The sequence below is a fragment of the Hemiscyllium ocellatum genome, chromosome 11 (assembly GCF_020745735.1).
Source record: "Hemiscyllium ocellatum isolate sHemOce1 chromosome 11, sHemOce1.pat.X.cur, whole genome shotgun sequence".
In the NCBI taxonomy this organism is placed as follows: Eukaryota; Metazoa; Chordata; class Chondrichthyes; order Orectolobiformes; family Hemiscylliidae; genus Hemiscyllium; species Hemiscyllium ocellatum.
In genome coordinates, this window is record NC_083411.1 from 42,978,944 (window position 1) to 43,004,517 (window position 25,574).

The 25,574-nt window shown below is 44.1% G+C and overlaps 1 protein-coding gene across 1 annotated transcript in view; it reads left to right on the plus strand.

The window, feature by feature from the left end:
- Positions 1-7,123: 7,123 nt before the first annotated feature.
- LOC132820186 (proteolipid protein DM alpha) overlaps positions 7,124-25,574 on the plus strand; it is a 48,363-nt gene continuing 29,912 nt past the window's right edge. The window contains exon 1 of the mRNA XM_060832154.1: positions 7,124-7,221. Coding sequence (XP_060688137.1) covers positions 7,218-7,221 — 4 coding nt within the window. The 5' untranslated portion in view covers positions 7,124-7,217. The remainder of the gene's footprint in view (positions 7,222-25,574) is intronic.

Sequence of the window (25,574 nt, forward strand, 5' to 3'; positions counted from 1 at the left end):
CTCTGGTTTCCTCCCACAGTCCAAAGATTTGCAGGTTAGGTGAATTGTCCATGCTAAATTGTCCATAGTGTCCAGGGGTGTGTAGGTTAGGTGTATGAGTCAAGGGGAAATGTCGAGGAATGGGTCTGGACGAGTTACTGTTTGGAGGGTCAGTCTGGACTTGTTGGGCAGAAGGGCCTGTTTCCACACTGTAGGGATTGTATGAACACTCAGGGGGGAAGAGAGAGAGAAACTATTGATCAGTATGTCATGGCAGTGGTACCACCAGCCACTAGAGCCAGCGCTCTGTCTATTCCTTGCTGATGACACTGTTTGGCATGCAAGTAAACCAGTGTTTACAGCTTCATCAGGTTGACATCTCATTTTTAGTTAAGTCTGGTGCTGCTCCTGGCATGACCCTCCCCCCTGCACTCTTTGTTGAACTGGAAACAAAAGTGTTTGAGATTCTTTTCCTGTTTATGAAAAGGGGGATGTTTGAAGAAATGCACTTGTCTATGATTTACTAGCTGGCTTCCTGGTCTTGTGACCTGCACAACTGCTTTAACTTACTTTCATTTTATTTTACTTTGTAGCAACTATAAGCACTGATCAGGTTAATTGCATGTACCAGTTACAGATGCATGAGAAAGAAGTCTGGCATCAGAAGTGGAGAGGAGTGATGTTGTGGAGGTGAAAATTGATGATCCTGGTGTTGGTTCACAGCTATGTTCAAAAAGAACACGGAACAGTACAGGCTCTTTGCTCTCGATGTTGTGCTAACCTTTTATCCCACTCTAAGATCAGACTAACCTACATACCCTTCATCATACTATCTTCCATGTGCCTATTCAAGAGTCGCTTAAATGTCTTTAATGTATCTGACTCTACTACCATTGCTGGCAGTACAGTCCACGCACCCACCACTCTGTGCATAAAGAACCTACCTCTGACATCTCCCCTAAGCCTTCCTCCAATCACCATAGAATTATGCTCCCCTGTAATACCCATTTCCGCCCTAGGAAAAAAGTAGAAATGTAGAATCCCTACAGTGTGGAAATAGGCCATTTGGCCCAAAAGGTCCACACCAACCCTCTGAAGAGTAACCCAATAGACCCATTCCCCTAACCTATTACTCCACATTTACCCCTGACTAATGCATCTAACCTACACATTCCTGAACATTACAGGCAATTTAGCATGGCCAATTCACCTAACCAACGCATCTTTGGGCTGTGGGAGGAAATTGGAGCACCCAGAGGAAATCCACGCAGACACGGGAAGAGCGTGAAAAACTCCACACAGACAGTTGCCCAATGCTGGAATCAAACCGAGTTCCCTGTGAGGTAGCAGTGTAAACCACTGAGCCACCATGCTGTCATCTCTGCCTATTAACTATGCCTCTCATTATCTATTCCTCTCATCATCTTGTACACGTCCATCACGTCATCTCTCATCTATCTTTGCTCCAATGAGAAAAGCCCTAGCTCCCTCAACCTTTCTTCACAAGACATGTCCTCCAGTCCAGGCAGCATCCTGGTAAATCTCCTCTGCACCCTCTCTGAAGCTTCCACATCTTTCCTATAATGAGGTGACCAGAACTGAACACAATATTCCAAGCGTGGTCTAACCAGGAGCCTATAGACCTACAGCATAACCTCATGGCTCTTAATCTCAATACCCCTGTTAATGAAAGCCAACACACCATACAACTTCTTGACAACCCTATCAACTAGGGTAGCAACTTTGAGGAATGTATGGATGTGGACCCCAAGATCCCTCTGTTCCTCCACGTTGCCAAGAATCCTGCCTTTAACCCTGTATTCTGCATTCAAATTCAACCTTCCAAAGTGAATGACTTCACACTTTTCCAGGTTGAGCTCCATCTGCCATTTATCAGCCCAGTTCTGCATCCTTCCAATGTCCCATTGCAACCTACAACAGCCCTCAACACTATCTACCACTCCACCAACCTTTATGTTGTCGGCAAACCTACTAACACACTCTTCAACTTGCTCATTCAGGTCATTTATAAAAATCACGAACAGCAGAGGGCCCAGAACCAATTCCTGTGAAATACCACTGGTCACCGAGCTCCAGCCTGAATTCTTTCCATCAACACAACCCTCTGCCTTCTATGGCTCAGCCAATTCTGTTTCCAGGCAGACAGATTTTCCTGTATTTCATGCCTCCTTACTTTCTGAAGAAGCCTACCATGGGGAACCTTATCAAATGCCTTGCTAAAATATATATACACTATATCTACTGCTCTGCCTTCATCAAAGTGTTTTGTCACATCTTCAAAGAATTCAATAAGATTTATGAGGCATGACCTGCTCCTCACAAAGTCATGCTGACTGTTTCTAATCAGCTATGGTTTTCCAAGTAATCGTAAATCCTGTCTCTCAGAATCCTCTCTCGTACTTTACCCACCACAGACGTGAGACTGACTTGTCTGTAATTCCCAAGATTATCCTTATTCTCTTTCTTGAACAAGGGAATAACAGTTGCCACCCTCCAATCATCTGGCACTACTCCAGTGGACAGTGAGGATGCAAAGATCATTGCCAAAGGCGCAGCAATCTCTTCCCTCATGTCCTGTAGTAACCTTTGGTATATCCTATCCGGACACGGGGATTTATCTATGTTTTTGTTTTTCAAAATTTTCGGCACTTCCTCCTTCTTAACTGTTAAAGCATATCAGTCACGCTATTCTCAGGAACATCAAGGTCCCTCTCAGTAGCAAATACTGAAGCAAGATATTAATTTAGGACCTCCTCTACCTCCACCAACTCCAGGCACAAGTCCTCTCCACTAACCCTGATCAGCCCGACCCTCACCCTGGCCATTCTCTTGTTCCTCACATGCATGTTGATTGCATTAGGGTTTTCCTTAATCCTTCCTGTTTTCTCATGAATCCTTCTAGCTCTTCTAAGTGCATTCTTCAGTTTCTTCCTGGCTACCTTGTAACCTTCTAGGGCCCTATCTGATCCTTGCCTCCTCAACCTTAAGTAAGCTTCCTTCTTCCTCTTGACTAGATGTTCTACATCCCTTGTCATCCAAGGTTCCTTCACCCTACCATCCCTTCCTTGCCTCAGTGGGACAACCCTGTCCAGTACTATCAGCAAGTGCTTCCTATACAACGTCCACATTTCAGTTGTGCATTTCCCTGAGAACACCTGTTCCCAATTTAGGCGCATCAGTACCTGCCTAATAGCATTGTAATTGCCCCTCTCCTAATTAAGTGTCTTCCCATAGCATCTACTCTAATCCTTCACCAGGAGTAGAGTAAAGGTAAGGAAGTTGTGACCATTACCACTGAAATGCTTTCCCAGCGAGAAATCTGACACCAGGCATGGTTCGTTGCCAAGGACCAAATCCAATATGGCCTCCCCTCTAGTCAGCTTATCTACATATTGCATCAGGAACCTTTCCTGGACATACCTGACAGAAACTGCTCCATCCAAACTATTTGAACTAAGTAGGTTCCAATCAATATTAGGGAAGTTGAGGTCACCCATGACAACAACCCTGTTACTGACTGCACCCTTGTTCTATCAAGTGCCTATCCCACCTCACAGACTCTCTGCATGCTGTATCTGGCTGTTCACTAGCTAACCCATCATCTGATCAGTAGCTCCGGTTCCCATATCCCTGCCAATCTATCTTAAACCCTCCCAAAGAGCTTGAGCAAAACTTCCCCCCCCTCCCCCCAATATATTGTTGCCCCTCCAGTTCAGGTGCAACCTGTCCTCCTTGTACAGGTCCCATTTTCCCTGGAAGTTATCCAAATGATCCACATGTCTGAATCCCTCCTTTCTGCACTAGTCCTGCAGCCACGTGTTCATCTGCACTCACTCTCTATTCCTAGCCTCAGTAGCACATAGCAATCCTGAGATTACTACTCTGCTTGTCCTGCCTTCCAGCTATCAATCTAACTCCCCATATTCTTTTTTTAGGTCCTCGTCCCTTTCCCTATCAATGTCATTGGTACCAATGTGTACCACAACATCTGGTTGCTCTCTCTCTCTCTCCCCCCCCCCCACCCCCCCCCCCCCCCCCCCCCCCCCCCCCAAGAAGCCCGTAGACTCGACCTGAGGCATCCTAGACTCTGGCACCTGGGAAGCAATGTACCATCCGGACGTCTTGTTCACGACCACAGAATCCCCTGTCACTATTGCTCTCCTATTCTCCCCCTTCCATTCTGAGCCACAGAGCAGGCTCAGTGCCAGAGACCTGGATGCAGTGGCTTTCCCCTGGTAGGTCAGCACCCTCAACAGTATCCAAAAAGGTATACTTATTATTGAGGGGAATGGCCCCAGGGGGGTCCCTGCACTGTCTGCCTATTCCCTTTCCCTGTCCTGATGGTCACTCAGCTACCTTTGTCCTGTAACTTAAGTATGACTACCCCCCTATAACTCCTCTCTGTCAGCCTCCCAAATAACCCGAAGTTCATCCAGCTCCACCTCCAGTTCCCTAACGTGGTCTGTGAGGAGCTGGAGTTGGGTGCACTTCTCGCACTAGTGGTGCCCCTTACTGCCCACACTCTGCAGAGGAACATGCAACTGCCCCAACCTCCATCCTCTCTGCTCTAAGAAGCTGATATCAGGGTCAACAATAACATGAATGTTGCAAACAGGCAAGTTAATTTTCAAAATTTTCAGGGAATGGGATGGAGTCAGTGACAGTGAAGTACATTCTGGGCTAGCTTTTGTAGATGTTGCTCCTGTGCTGGGATGTACCAGGGCATCATTGAATCCCTATCCTGTAGAAGCTGAGTCCATTCAGTCCACTGAGCCCACACTGACCCTCCAAAAAGCATTCCACCCTCATAACCAATGGCCAATTCACCTAATCTGTATACCTTTGAACTGTGGGAGAAAATTGGAGCACCCACAGACAGTTGCTGGAAGGTGGAATCAAACCCAGGTCCCACGCACTGTGAGACAGCAGTGCTAACCACTGAGCCACCATGCCATTGTGCTGGGTTGACTCAGGCAAGATTCTCCATCTAGCTACAGTTCCAGACAGGATACCTGACTGCTTACAAGGTCACTTTAAAAAGATAAAGCAAAGGTATATTTCCTGCAAATGCTGGAGATGTGACAAAAAGCAAAAACAGAAATTACTGGAAAAAAACAACAGATCTGGTAGTATCGGTGAAAAGAAAACAGTTAACATTTTGATTTGAGCTCTGTAGAGGAGTTGTACCCGACTCAAAATATTAACACGAGTTTCTCTTCAGAGATGCTGCCAGCCCTGCTGAGTTTCTCCGACAATTGCTGTTTCTGTTTGTTAATGTATTTCTTTATGGCTACCTTTCTCCCAGACCACATGAACTTATGTTTTTAAAGAAGCCAATTTAAACAGGTTTCTTGAGATCAAGAAAAAGATTGAGTTTATTAATTGCTAAATACAAGAAGAAATAGTAATTCATTACACATTCATACAGCTTAGAAATAAGAGATTAGTCCAAAAAGGGTGCAAAAAATACAGATCAGTCCCTGATTTAAGAATAAATAGTAGAAATTTACAGCTGTTGCAGTGAATATTGCCAGTAGCATCACCATTGGTACAGGTCATTCTGCTATAATGCTTGTTTTATCAATGCAAATTCACTATAATGCAATTGACGATTGGGGACACTTGTTTCTAAAGCGTGAACTTTTAAAACGCCTGTTGACTGTAACGTGATTACAGCACCAACACTATAAAGGCTGTTTCTAAAGCATGATCTTTGCCTAACGTGGAGTTGCACAAGAACAGGCTGTACTTGAACAGTTAATTTTGAGCTTTTTGCTTTTGGAGGTTGGCTGAGACTCCTGCCCTAATTCCTCTCAGCAGTGAGAAGCTGCAGCAGACAATTGGCAGCAGAGTGAGAGTGAGTCTTATCCCTTTCCTTTACCATAAGGCACAACAGCTGAAGCAGGCCATTCAGCCCAGCGAGTCTGCTCTGCCATTTAGTGACATCATGGCTGATCTGACAATCCTTGCACCACTTTCTTTGCCTTTTCCCCACAACCTTGGTTCTCTTTCTGATAAAAAAAAACATGACACAGCCTGGCTAGCCCTCTGTGGTAAAGAACTCGACAGATTCATGACTCCCGGAGAAAAGAAAATCCTCCTCATCTCTGTTTTAAATGGGCAAGCTTTTACTCTGAGATTATACCCTCTGGTGCTGTGCTCTTCCACAAGGGGAAACAAACTTTCCATATCAACCCTGTCAAGTCTTCTAAGAATCTTGTGTGTTCCAGTGAGGTCAGGGTTGTCTTTTCTCAGAGCTATGACCCTCACAGTGCATTAGTCTACACAGATGGTTGAAGACTCTTTTTAATCCCAGTCCATATGATTGAAAGGAGGGGGGGGCAGGGGGACAACAAAGATGTCTCTTGCCCAGAGCGCTGTTATTTGTGGGCAGCACGGTGGCAAGCACTGCTGCCTCACAGCGCCAGAGACCCGGCTTCAATTCCTGACTCAGGCAACTGACTGTGTGGAGTTTGCACATTCTCCCTGTGTCTTTGTGGGTTTGCTCCAGTTTCTCCCCACAGTACAAAGATGTGCAGATCAGGTGAATTAGCCATGCTATATTGCCCGAAGTGTTAGGTAAAGGGATAAATCTAGGGGAATGGGTGGGTTGCATCTCGGTGTGGACTTGTTGGGCCGAAGGGCCTGTTTCCACACTGTAAGTAATCTAATATTTTACCACTGTGTTCCCATTCTGAGATAGGCCCCAGTACAAATTCAGTTTGCAGCGCTTTCACTCCCTTCAAACCTTCTTTGATATATGGTCAGGTGTGACATTCCGAAGTCTCTCCTTCCAGGCAGCCATTGAATTTATTTCCAGAGTCAACTTTTGGCTGTGTGTCCTAATTGATTTTAAATTATAATTTAGCTTTACACGTTCATTGATGTTCTGGGATTGTGGTGCGTAGACATAAGAGGTTAGGTCTGTGTTCCTTCTATATCATGTTTGTTTTATGGTCTCTGCTGTTTTGGGATCCTCACTGGTCTGTGCTGGTTCTGACAGCGAGAGCGGACTCATTAGTGCTTCCTGTTAAATTTTCTTTCGCCGTCCTGCATTTCAAGGGATGGAACCTGCCTTATTGCGAGGAGGCGGGTTGCGAGGCTTTAACTGGCGGCAGCTGTCAGTCACTCAGTGTCAGTGAGTGAGGCTGGAACAGAGGCACCGACAGTGAGTGCGGCTGAATGTTATCAGAGTGTAACAGAGGCACAGACAGGAGATGGGTAAGTGAGTGATAGACGGAGGGTTGTTTGGTGTAGGGTGTAGGGTGAAGGGACAGGCTGCATTGACTTTAGTACCAAATCTGTTTAGAGTGTTTTCTTTGAGCACAAACTGATGGTCCCGGGCTCCGCAAAACCAGCTCACGGCAAAGTTTTATTCGAGTCTGGGACTGGGCGGAAGATCGGAGCGTCCTCCGGCCAATTTTCGTTACCTCACTCCCTCCCCCCTCCCCTCACTCCCTCCCCCTCCCACCCCATACCCTCACTCCCTCCCCAACCCTCACTCCCCCCCAACCCTCACTCCCTCCCTCCCTCCCCAACCCTCACTCCCCAACCCTCACTCCCTCCCTCCCCCCACTCACTCCCTCCTCCCCCAACCCTCACTCACTCCCTTCCCCAACCCTCACTCACTCCCTTCCCCAACCCTCACTCACTCCCTCCCTCCTCACTCCCTCCCTTCCCCCCCAAACCCTCCCTCACTCCCTCCCTTTCCCCCCAACCCTCACTCCCTCCCTTTCCCCCCAACCCTCACTCCCTCCCTTTCCCCCCAACCCTCACTCCCTCCCTTTCCCCCCAACCCTCACTCCCTCCCTTCCCCCCCCAACCCTCACTCCCTCCCTTCCCCCCCAACCCTCACTCCCTCCCTTCCCCCCCAACCCTCACTCCCTCCCTTCCCCCCCCAACCCTCACTCCCTCCCTTCCCCCCCCAACCCTCACTCCCTCCCTTCCCCCCCCAACCCTCACTCCCTCCCTTCCCCCCCAACCCTCACTCCCTCCCTCCCTTCCCCCACCAACCCTCACTCCCTCCCTCCCAACCCTCACTCCCTCCCTCCCTTCCCCCAACCCTCACTCACTCATTCCCTCCCTCCCCCATAACCCTCACTCACTCACTCCCCCAACTCTCTCTCACTCCCTCCCTCTCCCCCCCAACCCTCACTCCTGCCTGCCCACCCTTGATTCCCCTCAGACCCTCCCCACTCACCCTCTCTCCCTCAAGCCCTCAGGTTTTCCAATTATCCCCCAGACCCCTTTCCCTCCCTCTTCACTCCACTCAGACTCTTTCCTCCCTTGTCCACCTCAGACCCTACCACAATCATCGCTTCTTGTCCCTCCACCCCTCTCAAGAGCCTCCTCAGACATTGCTCTGCTCCCTTGCCTCCTGCCCTTTCATTGCCCCTGATCTCCGCCACTGCTCTTCTCACCTCCCCCAGTGATGCCACTTTCTCCCACTGGGATGGAGTTGTTTCTCCAGTGACTCCAGCTCTTACAACTGTTAAGGGGAGGATCACTATCTCTTTTTCAACTTGCCGTGGTCTGAGAGGTCAAGTGTAATGTTGCTACATGGCTCAGTTAAGATGATGTAGCCTTGTGGTGGAATCTGAGACTTTGTTGGTCTATGTTTCTCACTGTGGCATTGATCAATATAAATGACTTACTGAATCTGACTGTATGCTGGAACCTTGTTATATTTCATTTTACCTTGGATTTGCCATCTTCCATATTGAGGTGCTCACTCACTGAAGGCAATGCTCCCTCAATTCTGTGTCAGAAGTCTGTTGGATTGTAATGCCATGAATGGTCTGTTCAGAAACGGGCAGTCTTTCGGCTAATCTTTCTTTCTTGCATATATTTTCTGAGCTGAATTGAGGAGTTTGTGAAGGACTTTCAATCCTCAGTGTAGTGAAGTACTGCATCCCTCCAATCTATGGTATTAGACCCCAGTCCCCTGCCTCCATCCAGCCTTGTCCACAGCGGCTGTATCGCCCCGATTCCTGATGACTTAGCTCCTTGTTAAAAACTGCCTCCAATACATTCTTGTATTGTCCCATTGACTCTACCTGTTTGTATTTTTTTATATAACTATTTCAAATCTGGATTGGCAAAAACATCACTAAATTCCACTCCTTTTTCATTTCTAAGTTACAATCAGTGTAATTAGAGTAAACAATGGAGAGTGCGTTGACATAAGCTTATGTTTCGTATAGCTTGGAACAGGACTACACCATTTGTCACCTTGAGCTTGCTTCAGTGTTTAATAAGAGCCAATCAGAACTTCAATCTCAGCTTTGACTTTCCACTAGATTTCCTGAGAGGCCAAGCATCTATTGCCTTTAGTCTTTGAGTCATACAGCACAGAAACAGACCTTTTCAGTCCAACCAGTCCATGCCGAACATTAATCTCAAACTGAACTAGTCCTGCCTGACTGCTCCCAGCCTGTATCCCTCCAAACATTTCTTATACACGTAGTTAGTCGAGAGTGCGGTGCTGGAAAAGCACAGCCGCTCAGGTAGCATCTGAGGAGCAGGAATCCTGATGAAGGGCTTATGCCCAAAACATCGATTCTCCTGCTCCTCGGATGCTGCCAGACTGACTGTGCTTTTCCAGCACTACACTCTAGACTGAGCTCCAGCATCTGCACTCCTCACTTTCTCTTATACATGTAGTTATCTAAGGATCTTTTAAACCTTGTAACTGTTCCAGCATCCACCTACTTCTTTAGGAAGTTCATTCCATATGCAAACCAATCTCTGTGTAAAAACAAAAAAATTGCTCCTCATGTCTTTTTTTTAAAATCTCTCACCCGAGGAAGATACCATTAACCCTATCTATATGCAAGAATGGAGCATCGTCTCCTTCTCTGCAATGAAGATTTGCAACCCCCAGTATGAGGCAATCTCTTTTCATCCCATTGGGATCCCTTGCCTTGCATTGTCCAACTATGGGACGAAACTTCTTCCCTATGCCATCAGCCCTTTTGATGCGATCAACACTCATTCTTCTAAATAGTAGGGTGGTATTAATTCAATTTACTCATCCTCTCATCCCAAGAGAGCTCTCACATCTAAAGAATCACTTTACTGCACCCTATCAATAACATTAGATCTTTCCTTGTGTACATGCTGCACAATACACCAAGGAATTGCAGCAGGATTTTCTCACTCCAATGTTCCAATCCCATCTCTTTACACTCAAGACCAACACAGCATCAAATCACAGAATGATTACTATGCTGAAGGGAGGCTATTTGCCTTGTCATGTCTGAATCTGCCTCCACCACATTCTCGGACAATTTCAGGCATTAGCCACTTGTTCCAGTAGTAAGATTCCCTTTGGTTCTTTTACCAATCGTTTTAAATTTTAGTTGCTTTCTGCACTTCGATGTTAGTTTTGTACTTTATGACACACTGATCACTTTGAAGTGATGCACAAAAATATCCTGTTTTTCTAATCTTTCCACCAAAATAAATAACATTACATGTACTCATATTGTACTGCAGCAACTTAGACGATCTGTAATTCCTTCAAAGCCTCCTAACTTTGTATTGTAAGCAAACCTGGCTAGATTACTTTTGGTCCCTTCATCAGGAAGTCAGACATTGGGATTGGGATATAGAGGCCCCAGCATAGACCCCTGGAGCATTTTAATTCTCTTCAGCATCTATCTTGGATTGAGAGCAAGTTCAGAGCTGCTTTGGAGTTGTATAAATCAGTGTTGTGCTGGTGAAATGTAAAATGGGATTGTTTGTCTTTAAGTGGGGTGTAGAGCAATGAGAATGAATTGGCGAGCTGGATTTGGGAACCAGTTGTTCTGATTTGTCAGACTGTCAGCTGTGTTTGGGCTCAGCTATCCCTTTTGTTCCCCAGCTTCTGTTCCCTTCTTATTCCCATGATGTGGAGTGACTCTTGACTGAACAAACTGAATAAAGTAATTGTATTGTTCGGAAAATAACAGACTTCATATTGGGAATGCCTCCAACTGTTGAATTAACCCCTTCTTGTCCTGAATGGAGGGTCTTTCTAGGCACAATGGAATTGCAGAGAGAATAAAAATGACTCATATTTCTGACCAGTTCTGAGACTTGATACTGAAATTCCAGAATTTATTAACTGGACAAATGAGATTCCTGTAGAAAGCAATGAATACTGGGTTCAAGCAGGCCTCTGTAGGGAGTAGGAATGGTGGATAGGGGTGGTAGGTGAGTAAGAGAATGAGAGTATGCCAGGCTTGATAGGGTGGGAATAGGAAGGTGCTTTCAGGATAAGAGGGTAAGAATTTGAGACTGACTCCTGGGTAGCATCATGCCATTTTTCCTTTTAATTTGTTCTTGCAGTGACAGCATCACTGACAAGACCAATGTTGTTGGTTGATCCTAACGTTTTCAATTCACTCCTGAAATGTGGATGCTCCTGGCTGGGGCAGCATCTATTGTCTGCCCTTAGTTTTCTTTGGGAAAGTGGTGGTGAGCTGCCTTCTTGAACCACTGCAGTCTATAAGATGTAGATAGCCCCACAATGCCCTTTACTAACCAAGCTAGTGAAGTCTTAATGGTGTTACTGAGCAACATTTCATGGTGGACATTGAAGTCCTCTGACCTAGAGTACGTTCTGTGTCCTTTCTTCCCTCCGTGCTTCCTCCAAGTGATGTTCAACATGTGGAGGTTGAGGGGAGGGCTGCAGATAAAGTAATCAGGAGTTTTCCTTGCCCATGTAGTACCTGACGTTTTACCTTCATGGGGTGCGGGGTCAATGTTGAGGACTCCCAAGGCAATACCCTCCTGACTGTATACCACTGTGCCAACACTTTTGATGGGCCTGCCCTGCTGTTGGGACAGGGCATACTAGCTGTGGTGACTTTTGAGACATTGTCTATAAGGTGTGATTCTCAGAGCATGGCTCTGTCAGGTTGGCGAGACTGAGAAAGCTTGGCTAAGTTTGGCACTAGTTGCCAGATATTAGTAAGGAGGACGTGGAAAGGCTGAAAGGGCTGAGTTTGTCATTGTCGGTTCCTAGACTGATTTCAGGTGGCCTGTTTGGTTTTATTCCTTTTTTTGAGACTTTTCAGCACTTTGATGCAACTAATGGTGTCGGATCTCCCGGCGGGGGAGCATTTCAGTGATAGTGATCACAACTCCCTGTCCTTTACTATAGTCGTGGAGAAGGATAGGAGCAGACAGTATGGGAAAGAATTTAATTGGGGAAGGGGGAATTACAATGCTATAAGGCAGGAACTGGGGTGTCTAAATTTTGGAACAAATGTTCTCCGGGAAATGCACGACAGAAATGTGGAGGTTGGTTAAGAAGCACTTGCTGATGGTGCTTATTTGTCCCACTGAGGCAAGGAAGGGTGACAAGGGATGTACAATATCTAGTCAAAAGGAAGAAGGAAGCTTACTTAAGGTTGAGGAGGCAAGGATCAGACAGGGCTCTAGAGGGTTACAAGGTAGCCAGGAAGGAACTGAAGAATGCACTAAGGAGAGCTAGAAGGGGGCATGAAAAAGCTTTAGCAGGAAGGATTAAAGAAAATCACTAAGACATTCTACACTTATGTGAGGAACAAGAGGATGGCCAGAGTGAGGGTCAGGCTGATCAGGGATAGTGGAGGGAACTTATGCCTGGAGTCGGAGGAGATATGGGAGGTCCTCACTGAATACTTTGCTTCAGTGTTCACTAATGTGAGGGTCCTTGATGTTTGTGAGGACAGGCTGATGTGCTTGAACCCGTTGATGTTAAGAAAGAGGATGTGCCAAAATCTTTGAAAAACCTAAGGATAGCTAAGTCCCCTGGGCCAGACAAGCATTTTGATCAGGTTCCCCATAGTAGGCCCATTCAGAAAGTAAGGAGGCATGGGATACAGGGAAATTTGGCTGTCTAGATACAGAATTGGCTGTCCCATAGAAGACAGAGATGGTGATAGATAGGAAGTATTCAGTCTGGAGCTCAGTGACCAGTGGCGTTCCACAGGGATCGGTTCTGGGACCTCTGCTCTTTGTGATTTTTATAAATGAATTGGATGCAGATGCGGAAGGTTGGGTTAGTAAGTTTGCTGATTTTGGTGGACTGGTGGATAGTGTGGAGGGCTATTATAAGATTGGAATGGGATATTGACAAGATGCAGAACTGGGCTGGAAAGTGTCAGCTGGAGTTCAACCTGGAAAAGTGTGAAGTGATTTATTTTGGAAGGTCGAATTTGAATGCCAATTATGGGGTTAAAGGCAGGATTCTTGACCGTGTAGAGAACAGAGGGATCTTAATGTCCATGTCCATAGATCCCTCAAAGTTGCCACCCAAGTTAGGGTTGTTAAGGCGTATGGTGTGTTGACTTTTTTTATGAGCAGAGGATTAAGTTTAAGAGCCACAAGATTATGCTGCAGCAGTATACAGCCCTGGTTTGATCACACTTGGAATATTATGTTCAGTTCTGGTTGCCTCATTGTAGGAAGGATGTGGATGCTTTAGAAAGGGTGCAGAGGAGATTTACCAGGATGCTGCCTAGACTGGAGAGTATGTCTCATGAAGAATGGTTGAGGGAGCAAGGGCTTTTCTCATTGGAATGAAGAAGGATGAGAGGCAACTTGTTAGAGGTGTACAAGATGATGAGAGGCATAGATAAAGTGGATAGTCAGATGTTTCTGGCCTGGAAAGAAGTCTCGATCACAAGAAGGCATAATTTTAAGATGATTGGAGGAACATTTAGGGGAGATATCAGAGGTAGGTACTTTGCACAGAATGTGGTGGGTGCGTGGAACGTACTGCCAGCAGTGGTAGTAAAGTCAGATACATTAGGGACATGGATGATAGTAAAATTAAGGGTTTGTAGGTTAGATTGATCTTAGGGTAGGATAAAAAGGTTGGCACAACATCGAGGTCCAAAGGGCCTGTGCTGCACTGTACTGTTCTTTGTTCGATGACTTGCTATGTTCTTTCAGAGGGCAGTTTAAAAAAAAAATCAGCCACATTGCTATTTGTCCAGAGTCACACACAGGCCATATTATTTTCTGTAAAGGATACTACTGAATGGGGTTGGCTTTTACAACCATAGACATAGTTGTTTTGTGATCAAAGTTAGGCTTTTAATTCTGGATTTTGTTGAATTTATATTCTTCCATCTGCCATGCTGGGATTCAAGCCCATGTCCCCAGAATGTTATGTTGGTCTCTGGATTACCAGTGCAGTGGTAAGACCACTGTGCCATTATGTCCCCTGAACATGACCTTTAAGGAGGAGCTGGTGAGCCATGTAAAACTGCGAGGCTTTCAAAGCTGCTTCACAGGGCAGTTGAGGGTCAACCACATTGCTGTGGGCCTGGAGTCACATATAGGCCTGACTGGTTAGGCACAGCGGATTCCTTTCTACTGAAGGACTTGTGCAAACCGGATGAATTTTTCCAGAAATCTGTCACATTGTTAATTAACATTTTCATATTCCCGATATACCTAAATGTAATTTAAATTCCACCAGTTGCCCTGGTGGGTTTTGAACCCATGTCTTGAGGAATTAGCTCGTTCCTGTGAAACACTAACCCAGGAATATTGCTGCTATGATTTATCGTTTGTTCCCAGTTTGTGGCAAGGTCCGACTGAATAACCAGGTGAGTAGAGAAAAGTGTACGTGAGAGAACTGAAATCTTATGGGCTTATGAGCTTTGTGTGTTTTATTCCATTACAAGTTCTGATTGATTCATCTCTTTCATTTGTGACCAATCAAACAGGATCTTTTGAAATGATCATTTCAATAGCGAGAAGATCAACTTAGTTTTGTTATATTTGTAGATGCACCTTTTGCTTAAACTGAAGGGATTTAGCTGCCTTGTTTTTATGGGATGGCATATGTTCGTATTGTTTTCTTGGTCCAGAGATATCGAATTGATCAGTTGAAGTCCCGAAGATGCTTGTGTCATTCATTCATTCAAACTGTGAAGATTATTTCACGCAAAGCACTCACTTTCCCCTGATTAGAATAACAATTATTTTAATCTTTCTACCAGTTTTTAATGTCAGTAAATTTCCCAAAAGGCCTCATGGTAAGTCTAATCAACCAAAAATGGAAACCAAGCCAAAGGAAGACATTTAGAGGATTAACTAAACATTTGGTCAAAGAGAGATATTGAGAAATGTTTTCATGGAAGAGACTGACTTAATTGAGCAGAGTGACTTGTGCAGTTGAGTGAATTTTGGTTCTCTGGATGGAGGAGATTAGGAAACTGTGGAAGAATTGAGAAACATGCGAATTAGTATTTTTACATTGCAGTCCAGTGCTGCCATGACTATGATGCTGGTGGATGCTGGGCTTTCAAAATCTGGTGAGAGTTAGATCATGGGGCTAAAGAGTTTTGGACGGTGGGACATTTGTGGAAGGTGGGAGAATGGCCATGTTCCAGGAAATGGAAGTGATAAAATATGGATATAAGTTTTGGCAGCAGATGATTTGAGGGAAGGATGGAGAAGAGTTGCAGAGATGGAATAAGGGGTTCAGGCTAATGGGGAGCTTACAATTGGATTAACAGAGACCCACGTTCAACCATGTGTAAAGTTGCAGTTATCCAAACCTCTCCTGCCAGTGTCTCAACTTATACCAAGCTACTTTCTCATCATGTCTACACTTGCTGACCTACATTGGTTCCCGATTTAAGTGCTTAAATTTGAAAATGCTCATAGAATGGAAACAGATCTTTTGGTCCAACTCCTCCATGCCATCCACGTTCCCAAATTAAACTAGTCTTGCTTGCCTGAGTTTGGTCCATAACTCTCTCAACCTTTCCTATTCATGTACCTGTCCAAATGTCTCTTAAATGTTGTAACTATGCCTACTCTCTTTTTTTTCTTTGTTTTCACACTATTCCATGGTCTTTCCTGTCCTGTGTCCCTGTAAACTCTGTATCAAAGGACCGCAGGTGGAGATTACAATTTACATTTCACTCTATTTGAAATTATGCCATTGTGAATGGCCTTCCAAAACCTCATCACCTCTGATTGCCTTTCCTCCTTTTTTTTGTAAACTTTATAAAACCTTTCTCTGAACAGATATTTGGTCATTGCCTCAGTGTGATATCTTGTTTATAATGCCTCTTTATGTGCTGTTAAAGGAATCAAAGAAGAGCAAGTTGTTGATTTTATCAAGCATCTCTCGGATATCTATATACAAACTATTCACGCTCGTTAAAGAAAAACTGAAAGAACTGCGGATGCTGTGAATCAGAAATGAAAACAAAAGCTGCTGGAAAATCTCAACAGGTCTGTGCAGAGAATTCAAAGTTAACATGTCAGGCCCAGTTCTGAGGAAATGCCACTGGAACCGAAATGTTAACTTTGATTTCTTTTCATAGATGCTGCCAGACCTGCTGAGCTTTTCCGGTAATTTATTTTTGTTTCTGTATTGATACTCATTCCCTTGTTTGCAACTTTAGTCACCTCTTTGAACAGAAATTGATCAGTTCCATCTTTTAACCTCTTATACTAGATTGTGCTGGCTCTCTGATAAGCTGAACATATCAACTCACTCACACTCTATCCTCAATTTGAAATTCTAACAACTTCCCAGCAGAAGCCATTAGACCAACTGAATATGATTCCCTAATTTCCCCCTCTTTTTTCCCCCCCACTTCTAAAATGAAGGCAGTAATGTGTAGTTTGCCAATATAAATTAATTATGTGTAGAACCATAGAAAAATATAGTTTGTGCACCTGCATCTACAATCCCTGGGATGAAATTTATCTAATCCTAATAACTTATGTTTTCCATGTGATGTGAGCACACTTAGTAAAGACATTAGTTGCTTTTTTTAAAAAAAAATTCATTTGTGAGACTTGAGTGTCACTCGCTGGCCAGCATTGACAGCCTATCCCTATATGCCCTTGAGAAGGTGATGGTGAGCTGCCTTCTTGAATCACTGCAATCCACTTGCTGTGGGTTGACTCTCAATGCCATTAGCGAGGGATTTCCAGGATTTTGACCCAATAACTGTGAAGGAACAGTGATACATTTCCATGTCAGGGTGGTGAGTGGCTTGGAGGGGAACTTGCAGGTTGTGGTGTTCATAAGTACCTGCTGCCCTTGTCCTTGTAAATGGAAGTGGTTGTGGATTTGGCAGGTGCTGTCTGAGGATCTTTGGTGAATTTCTGCAGTGCATCTTGGAGATAGTGCACACTGCTGCTACTGAGTGCCAGGGGTGGAGAGATTGAATGTTGTGTAGATGTGGTACTAATCAAGTGGGTTGCTTTGTCCTTAATGGTGTCAATCTTCTTATGTGTTGTTGGAGCTGCACCCATCTAAGCAAGTAGGGAGTATTCCATCACCCTCACTGACTTGTGCCTTGTAGATGGTGGATAGATTTTGGGGTAACAGGAAGTGAGTTACTCGCCGTAGTATCCCTAGTCTCTGACCTGCTCTTGTAGCCACTGTGTTTATGTGGTGAGTCCAGTGAGTTTCTGGTCAATGGTAACTCCAAGGATGTTGGCAGTGGAAGATTCATTAATGGTAATACTATTGAATGTCAAGGGACGGTGGTTAGAATGTCTGTTATGGTGATGGTCATTGTCTGTCATTTGTGTGGCTCGAATGTCACTTGTCACTTGTCGGCCCAAGCCTGGATATTGTCCAGATCTTGTTGCATTTGAGCACGGACTGCTTCAGTATCTGAGGAGTCGCGAATGGTGCTGAACACTGTGCAATCATCGGCAAACATCCCGACTTCTGGCCTTATGACAGAGGGAGGGTCATCGATGAAGCAGCTGAAAATTATTGAGGACACTACCCTGAGGGACTCCTGCAGAGCTGTCCTGGAGCTGAAATGACTGACCCTCCACAACAACAACCATCTTCCTTTGTGCTCATCCCTAAATACCCTTTAATTTAGATTTAGTGAGCTCCTGATCCTATTTCTTATTTGTCTCCTGTCATCCCAAAACATCATAAACTGGGTATCTATATCATGATATTGAAAAATCAAACATATTTATCATAACTAAGCATTATATACAAACATTCCCCAAGCGCACACTGTCTGGAGTAACATTAAGCTGTAAGGAGCATGCTTCCAGTTGCATGTTATGCTTCCAGTGGTCTGAGGTTAGAGGGAGTACAAGAACTTTATAAGCTCAAATCACATGCAGTGAAGATGTAATGAATCTGTCTTTTAGAGGTATACTGACTGAGACATAACATAACGGTTTCAAAATTAGTTTCCTTGGACTGCTCTCTTTCTGCATTGTAATTTATCTAATGTGTCTGTCATTTCCTTACTTTCATTCACAAAATCATTATCATTTTTGAAGATGATTAATTGCTCTCTGACTATTCCTCCTTCTTCCTATAACTAATATTTCTGGTGTTGATTTTTGATATCCCTTGCATATCTTTTTATTCTGTATTTTTACAACTCTTGTTAACTATTTAGTGATTGTTTGATGTTCTTGGTATCTTTCTCATTTCCAGTGTTAACGCTGTTTTATTTCTTTGAACAGTTTTTTTTCTTTGTTTTATGTTTCCTCTTATTTGCTGAATTACCCAAGGCTGCTTTATTTTCTTTTTTCACAGGTAGAGCTCTTGCTCCTCAGGAGTCCAAACTGGTTTTGTACACATTAAAAGCCTTTTAACACACCTCCCACAGACCTTCTGTTGCCTCACGCATGAACAGTTTTGCTTAGTTTATTGTGGACTGTTAGAACAAAATTATTAAATATTCTTGATGGGATGTATCCATAATAAGAACAGAATAGAAATATTCAGCAGGCCAGGCAACAGACAGGAAAACCGTTAACATGTCAGATTGACCCAGAACTCCACCATCTCTAATGGGGGATGACGTGGAAAGACCATGCGAATGTTGCCACTGGATTCTGTGAGACCCATCCCCAACCATGTTTGTATGAAAATCTATAAGTGGAATGTTTTATAATTCAAGTCATGCTGGTGCTCCATCATGACTCTGTTTTCCATCTTTGGTCCAAATGCCTTTACATCCAGAAAAGTTGTTTACAAGAAAAATATATTTGAGCATAGTCTTCAATTCTTTGATTGACTCTGTATTGAACCTTTAACAAGTCCATTAGATCACTCTTCAGTCATTTGCATGAGCCATGTTTATGCATCCTGTCCCCCTTATCCCCTGAATTTTAAGGTTCCATATGTAGGCCAAGTGCATCCAAAGCATTAACCTTGACATAAGCTCTTGCTCCATATCCTAGAAACTTTGTGTGGAAGCACCGACAGACCAGAAAGCACACTGGTCCCATATTCACCTAATACAGTCCTACAGCATGGAGGCAGGCCATTTGGCCCAAACTAGTCCATGCTGACCAAAATGTCCATCCACACTAACCCTATTTACCTGCATTTGGCCCATATCCTTCTGAACATTTCCTATCCATGTGTTTGTCCAAATGCCTTTTAAATGTTGTTCATGTACTCATTTCCACCACTTCCGCTGGCAGCCCATTCCATGTGCGTACCACCCTCTGTGCAACAACATTGCCCCTCAGGTTCCCTTAAATTCTTTCCCCTCTAACCTTAAACTGATACCCTCTAGACCTCGATTCCCCAGCCCAATGGGGCAAAAGACTGAGTGCGTTCACCCTATCCATGCCTCTCATGATCTTATACACTTCTATAAGATTGCGTCTCAGTCTCCTACATTCAAAAGAAAAAAATCCTCGCTTGCCCAACCTCTCCGTATAACTCAGACCATTGAATCCTGGCAACATCGTTGTACGTTTCTTCTGCACTCTTTCCAGTTAATACTATCCTTCCTATAGCAAAGTGACCAAAACTGAACACACTTGTCCCAATGCGGCCTCACCAACGTCCTGTACAACTGCAACATAACTTCTCAACTTCTACACTCAGTGTCCTGACTGATGAAGGTTGGCATGCCAAAAGCCGCCTTCACTGCCCTGTCTACCTGTGACTCCATTCCACATGCACCTGAACTCCAAGTTCCCTCTGTTCTACTACACTCCTTAAGGCCCTACTATTCACCATGAAACTCCTACCTTGATTTGACTTTACAAAATGCAAGACCTCACACTTATCCATATTAAACTCCATTTGCTATTTCTTGGCCCACTTCCCCAGCTGATCAAGGTCCTCCTGCAATTTCTGACAAACTTCTTCACTATCCACGATACCACCTATTTTAGTATCAACTGCAAACTTGCATTGTGCATTCTCATCCAAATCATTGATCATAGTTTTCAAATCTTCAATTGACTCCCTACTGAATATTTAACTCAAACTAGTCCCACAGATAAATGGGGCCAGCACTGACCCCTGAGGCATACCACTAGTCACAAGCCTCCAGTCCAACAAGCAGCCTTTCACTATTACCCTCTGCTTCCTATTATCAAGCCAATTGTCAATCCAATTTGCCAGCTTCCCCTAAAGTCCATGCAATCTAACCTTCAAGTGCAGCCTACCATGTGGAACCTTATCAAAGGCCTTACTGAAATCCATATTGACTACATCTACCACCCTGCCCTTGTCAACCTTTCTGGTCACTTCATCGAAGAACTCTTTTATTTAAAAAACAAAATTTGTGAGGCATGATCTCCCACTCACAAAGCCATGTAGACTTTTCCTAATCAAACCCCATATTTCCAAATACATGTAATTCTTTTCTCTCAGAATCTTCTCAAGTAACTTACAGATGTTAGGCTTACTGGTTGATAGTTCCCAGCTTTTTCTTTGTAGCCCTTCTTGAATAAGGAATGACATTTGTTACACTCCAGCCTTCAGGGATATCTGTGGCTAACAATGTTACAAAAATATCAGTCAGTGCCCCTGCAATTTCTTCTCTAGCCTCTTGCAGTGTTCATGGACATATCTGGTCAGGACCAAGAGATTTATCCACCCTCATACATTCTGATATGCCCAATACCTCATCAACTGTGATATGGATTGTCCCCAAGTTCCCAATGTTAAAATGTTTAAACCGAATGAAGGAGGAACGGATGCCAAGCAGCAGGTATGAAATGGGGAGTAGGCTATTCATCCTCTGTGTTTATTCTGCCTTTCAACAAGATCATGGCTATTTTCTATCTCAGCAGTATCTTTTTGCATGATCGCATATTCTTTAACTCCCTTTATTCCCCAAAGTCTCTTAACCTGTATGTTGAATAAATTCAATTGATGATCATCCTGAACTCTCTTGTGTAGAAAATTCCAAGCTTCACCGTCTTTGGAATGAAGAATCTTGATCTAATCTCTGTCCTAAATTATTAACCTCCTTTTTCTGAGAAGGTACCCTAAGACCATGTTCTAGATTCTCTAGTTGGGGGAAACAACTCCTCAATGTCTATCCTAATGAGTACCTTCAGAATTTTATTTTGATTAGGTCACTCTCATTCTTTTCAACTCTAGGAAACATAGGCCTTGTGTAGTCAATCAATAACTCCAGACATCTCTGTGGGAGTTCCCTATCCACAACATCTTCAGTTGCTTCACCAATTACTTTCCCTCTATGATATGGCCAGAAAAGGAGAGCTAGCCATTTGGATACAGAACTGGCTCAAAGGTAGAAGACAGGGTGGTGGTGGAAGGTTGTTTTTCAGACTGGAGGCCTGTGACCAGTGGTGTGCCATAAGGATCGGTGCTAGGTCAGCTGCTTTTCGTCATTTGTATAAAAGATTTGGATGTGAACGTAGGAGGTATGGTTAGTAAGTTTGCAAATGACACTAAAATCAGAGTGGACAGTGAAGAAGGTTACCTCAGAATTAACAGGATCTTGATCAGATGGGTCAATGCATCTGAGGAGTGGCAGATGAAGTTTAATTTAGACAAATGTGAGGTATTACATTTTGGGAAAGCAAATCTTAGCAGGACTTATACACTTAATGGTAAGGTCCTAGGGAGTGTTGCTGAACAAAGAGACCTTGAAGTGCAGGTTCATAGCTCCTTGCTAGTGGAGTTGCAGGTAGATGGGATAGTGAAAAAGACATTTGGTATGCTTTCCTTTATTGGTCAGAGCATTGAGTATAGGAGTTGAGGCCATGTTGTGTCTGTACACGACATTAGTTGGGCCACTATTGGAATACAGTGTGCAGTTCTGGTCTCCCTACTATAGGAAGAATGTTGTGAAACTTAAAACAGTTCAGAGAAGATTTACAAGGATGTTGCCAGGTTTGGAGGATTTGAGTTATAGGGAGAGGCTGAATAGGTTGGGGCTGTTTTCACTGGAGTGTTGGAGGCTGAGGGGTGAACTTAAAGTTTTATAAAATCATGAGGGGTGTGGATAGGGTAAGTAGACAAGGTCTTTTCCCTGGGTTGGGGGAGTCCAGAACTAGAGGACATAATGTTAATGTAAAAGGGTAAAGATTTAAAAGAGACCCAAGGGCAACATTTTCACGCAGAGGGTGGTGTGTGTCTGGAATGAGCTGCCAGATGAAGTGGTGGAGGCTGGTACAATTACAGCATTTAAAAGGCCATCTGGATTGGTATTTGAATGGGAAGGGTTTAAGAGGGATATGGACCAAGTGCTGGCAAATGGGACTGGATTAATTTAGGACTTCTGGTTGGCATGGATGAGTTGGACTGAAGGGTCTGTTTCCTTGCTGTACATCTCTATGACTATGACTATGACTCTTTAAAGTGGGAATGCGCAATCATGACACGCCATGCTCAACACCATTTGTGACTCCTCAGACACTGAAGCAGTTAACTTCCAAATGCAGCAAGACCTGGACAGAATGCAGGCTTGGGCTAATGTGCAGCACAAGTGTTAAGCAATGACGAAATCCAACAAAAAAGAATCATTCCCTATATTTAATGACATTACCATCACTGAATCCCCTACTGTTGACATCCTGGGGGTTACCTTTGATCAAAAATGAAACTGGGCTGGCCATTAATATTGCAAATGCAAGAGCAGATCTGGGCCTTGGGATACTGTACAATACCTATCTCCCAAATCTGTTTTGGAATTTAGATGTAGTGGGACAGAATAATCTCCACTTGGTTGAGTGCAATTGTAAAAACACTCCAGAAGTTTGACACCATCTGGAACAAAGCAGCCTACTTCACTCTGGCCAGCACCTCCTCAATATCCACTCCCCCTGCCCATCAAAACTCAGCAGCACTAGTGTGTACCATCTGCAACTCTTAGGGGATCAAATATTAACAAAGTAATAGCAGTCTAAAACTAGAGGGCATAGGTTTAAGGTGAGAGGGGAGAGATACAGAAGGGTTCAAGGGCCATCTTTCATACAGAGGTTGGATAATGTCTGGAACAGACTGCCAAAGCTAATGGTGGAAGTGAATACAGTTTCATCATTTTAAGAAAGATTTAGATAGCTACAGGATGGGGTAAGTATGGAGGGATAGGAACTAAATGAGGGCAAATAGGACTGGTTTGATGTGAAAACTGGGTGGCATTGGGAAAATTGGGCCAAAGGGTTTGTTTCCATGCAGTAGGCCTCTATGACTCTATTTGGAAGATCATGCAGAGTCAGTATGGTTTCATGAAAGGAAAATCATGTCTGATTTCTGTCAAGGAAATCTCAACAAGTGTGGACCAAGGGGAACCAATATTGTATTTGTATTTCTAGAAGGTATTCAACAAAACAGTTAACAGAAAGCGAAGTCATAAAATACGAGCTCACAGTGGTGGAGAGAGTATATTGGGATTGATGGAGAATTGGCTCATGGGCAGGAAACAGTGAGTGGGGATAAAGGGGTTTTTTTTTTCAGATTGGCGACCTGTTACCAGTGGGATTCCACAGAATTCAGTGCTGGATCTGCAGTTTACAATATAGATGAATGACTTGAAAGAAGGAAGTGAATATACACTAGCCATGTTTGCAGATGACACTAAAAGGCAGGTTGTGAGGGGGATAAGGGAAATTTGTAAAAGAGATATTGATTGGTTAAGTAAATGGGCAAATTTTAACAACTGGAGCATAATTTGAGGAAATGTGAAGTCGTTCATTCAGGAAGGGAGAACAAAAAACAGAATATTATTTAAATGGAGAGAAACTGCAGAAAGCTGCACTGCAAATGGATTTGGAGGTACTTGTGCACAAAACACAAGGCTAGCACGTGGGCAGAGGGTAATCAGGAAGGCAAATGGAATGGTGGCCCTTATATCAAGGAGGATAGGAGAGCAGAATAGTTTTACTGCATCTGTATGAGGTGTTGGTGGGACCACATCTGGAGTACTGTGAGCAGTGTTGGTCCCCTTATTTAAGGAAAGATAGCATTTCATTGAAGGCAGTTCAGAGAAGTTTCATTAGGATGATTCCCTGTATGGAAGGATTGTGTCATGAACAAAAGTCACAGGTTGGGACTGTATTCACTGGAGTTTATAAGAATGAGAGGTGATCCAACTGAAACATATCGGATTCTTAAGAACTTGCCAGGATAAATGCTGACTGGATGTTTCCCCTTATGGGAATGCCTAGGACCAGGGGGCATAGACTCAGAATAAAGGGCACCAATTTAACACTGATGATGAGGAGGAATTTCTTCTGAAATTTGAACTGTGGGAGCAGAATCTGGATAGATTGATCAATAGTGGAATTAAGGATTTGGGGAAAAAACAGGGAAGTAGGCATGAAGAATGCTGGATCAGCCTAGATTCACTGAAGGTGGAGGAGGTTTGAGCTATTAAACTTCCAGCTGGGTGGACAAGGGTAGCAGATACATGGGATTGCCACCTGCAACGTTTCCCCTGAATCACTCAGCAGCATCCAGACTTTGGACAACATCACCATTCCTTCAGTTTCGTCAAGTCAAAAATTCTGAAACTAGTTGGCACTATGTATGTAGCCAAACCACATGGATTGCAGCACTTCATGAAGTTGGAACACTAGTTAGAGGTGGGCAATGAATGCTGGCTTGACCACCATGTTCGGGGATGTTATTAGACTCCTCTGGCACAGGTGGAACATGTGGTCCTTCTGGTCCAGAGATAGGGTCACTACCACTCTATCACAAGACCTTTACCAATAATACCTGCAGTACATTATTTTTTTTGTGAGAAAGTCCCATGATCACCTAGTTATGTTTGCACTCCCTCTTTATCAACTAATCCTTTTATTGGGTTAGTAATCCAAAATTGTACTCTTCACCCTGTACATCTTGTAAAATTATATTTAGCTTTTATTCTAAGTGTGTACAATTTACTGCAACCAAGGAGGACAAGCAGTCAAGTCCCCCTGCTCCAGCCTCTCTCATGACCCATTTCCTTGCCTTGCTTCAGCTCTGACTCCTACTTGACAGGTGGGCTGTGGCTTGAGGATATTGTGATTGTGAGGAAGTGATGAAGTAACACCCGAACTCTTCCAGGGATTTACAGAAAGGAGAGGCACTGCTGAGCTATTGTAGGTCACCTGAAGCCTGTGATACAGAGGAAATAGATGTAAGGGTGTGAAGGGTTGGTTGTGAAGTGCCAGGAGTAGGGAGAATGTCCGCATCTCTGGCGCCAGCTCCCTGTGACTGAGGCAGTGACTGGCACTGTGCTGAGCAGGACATTGTTCTCTTTCTGCTCTGTCTCTTGCCAAGTGTTGAGTGGGAGCCTCTGTCCCGGCCGGTGCTGAATGGTCCCTTTGTTGAGGGTCAGGGATCAGAATCAGCCGTCTTCCTCTCA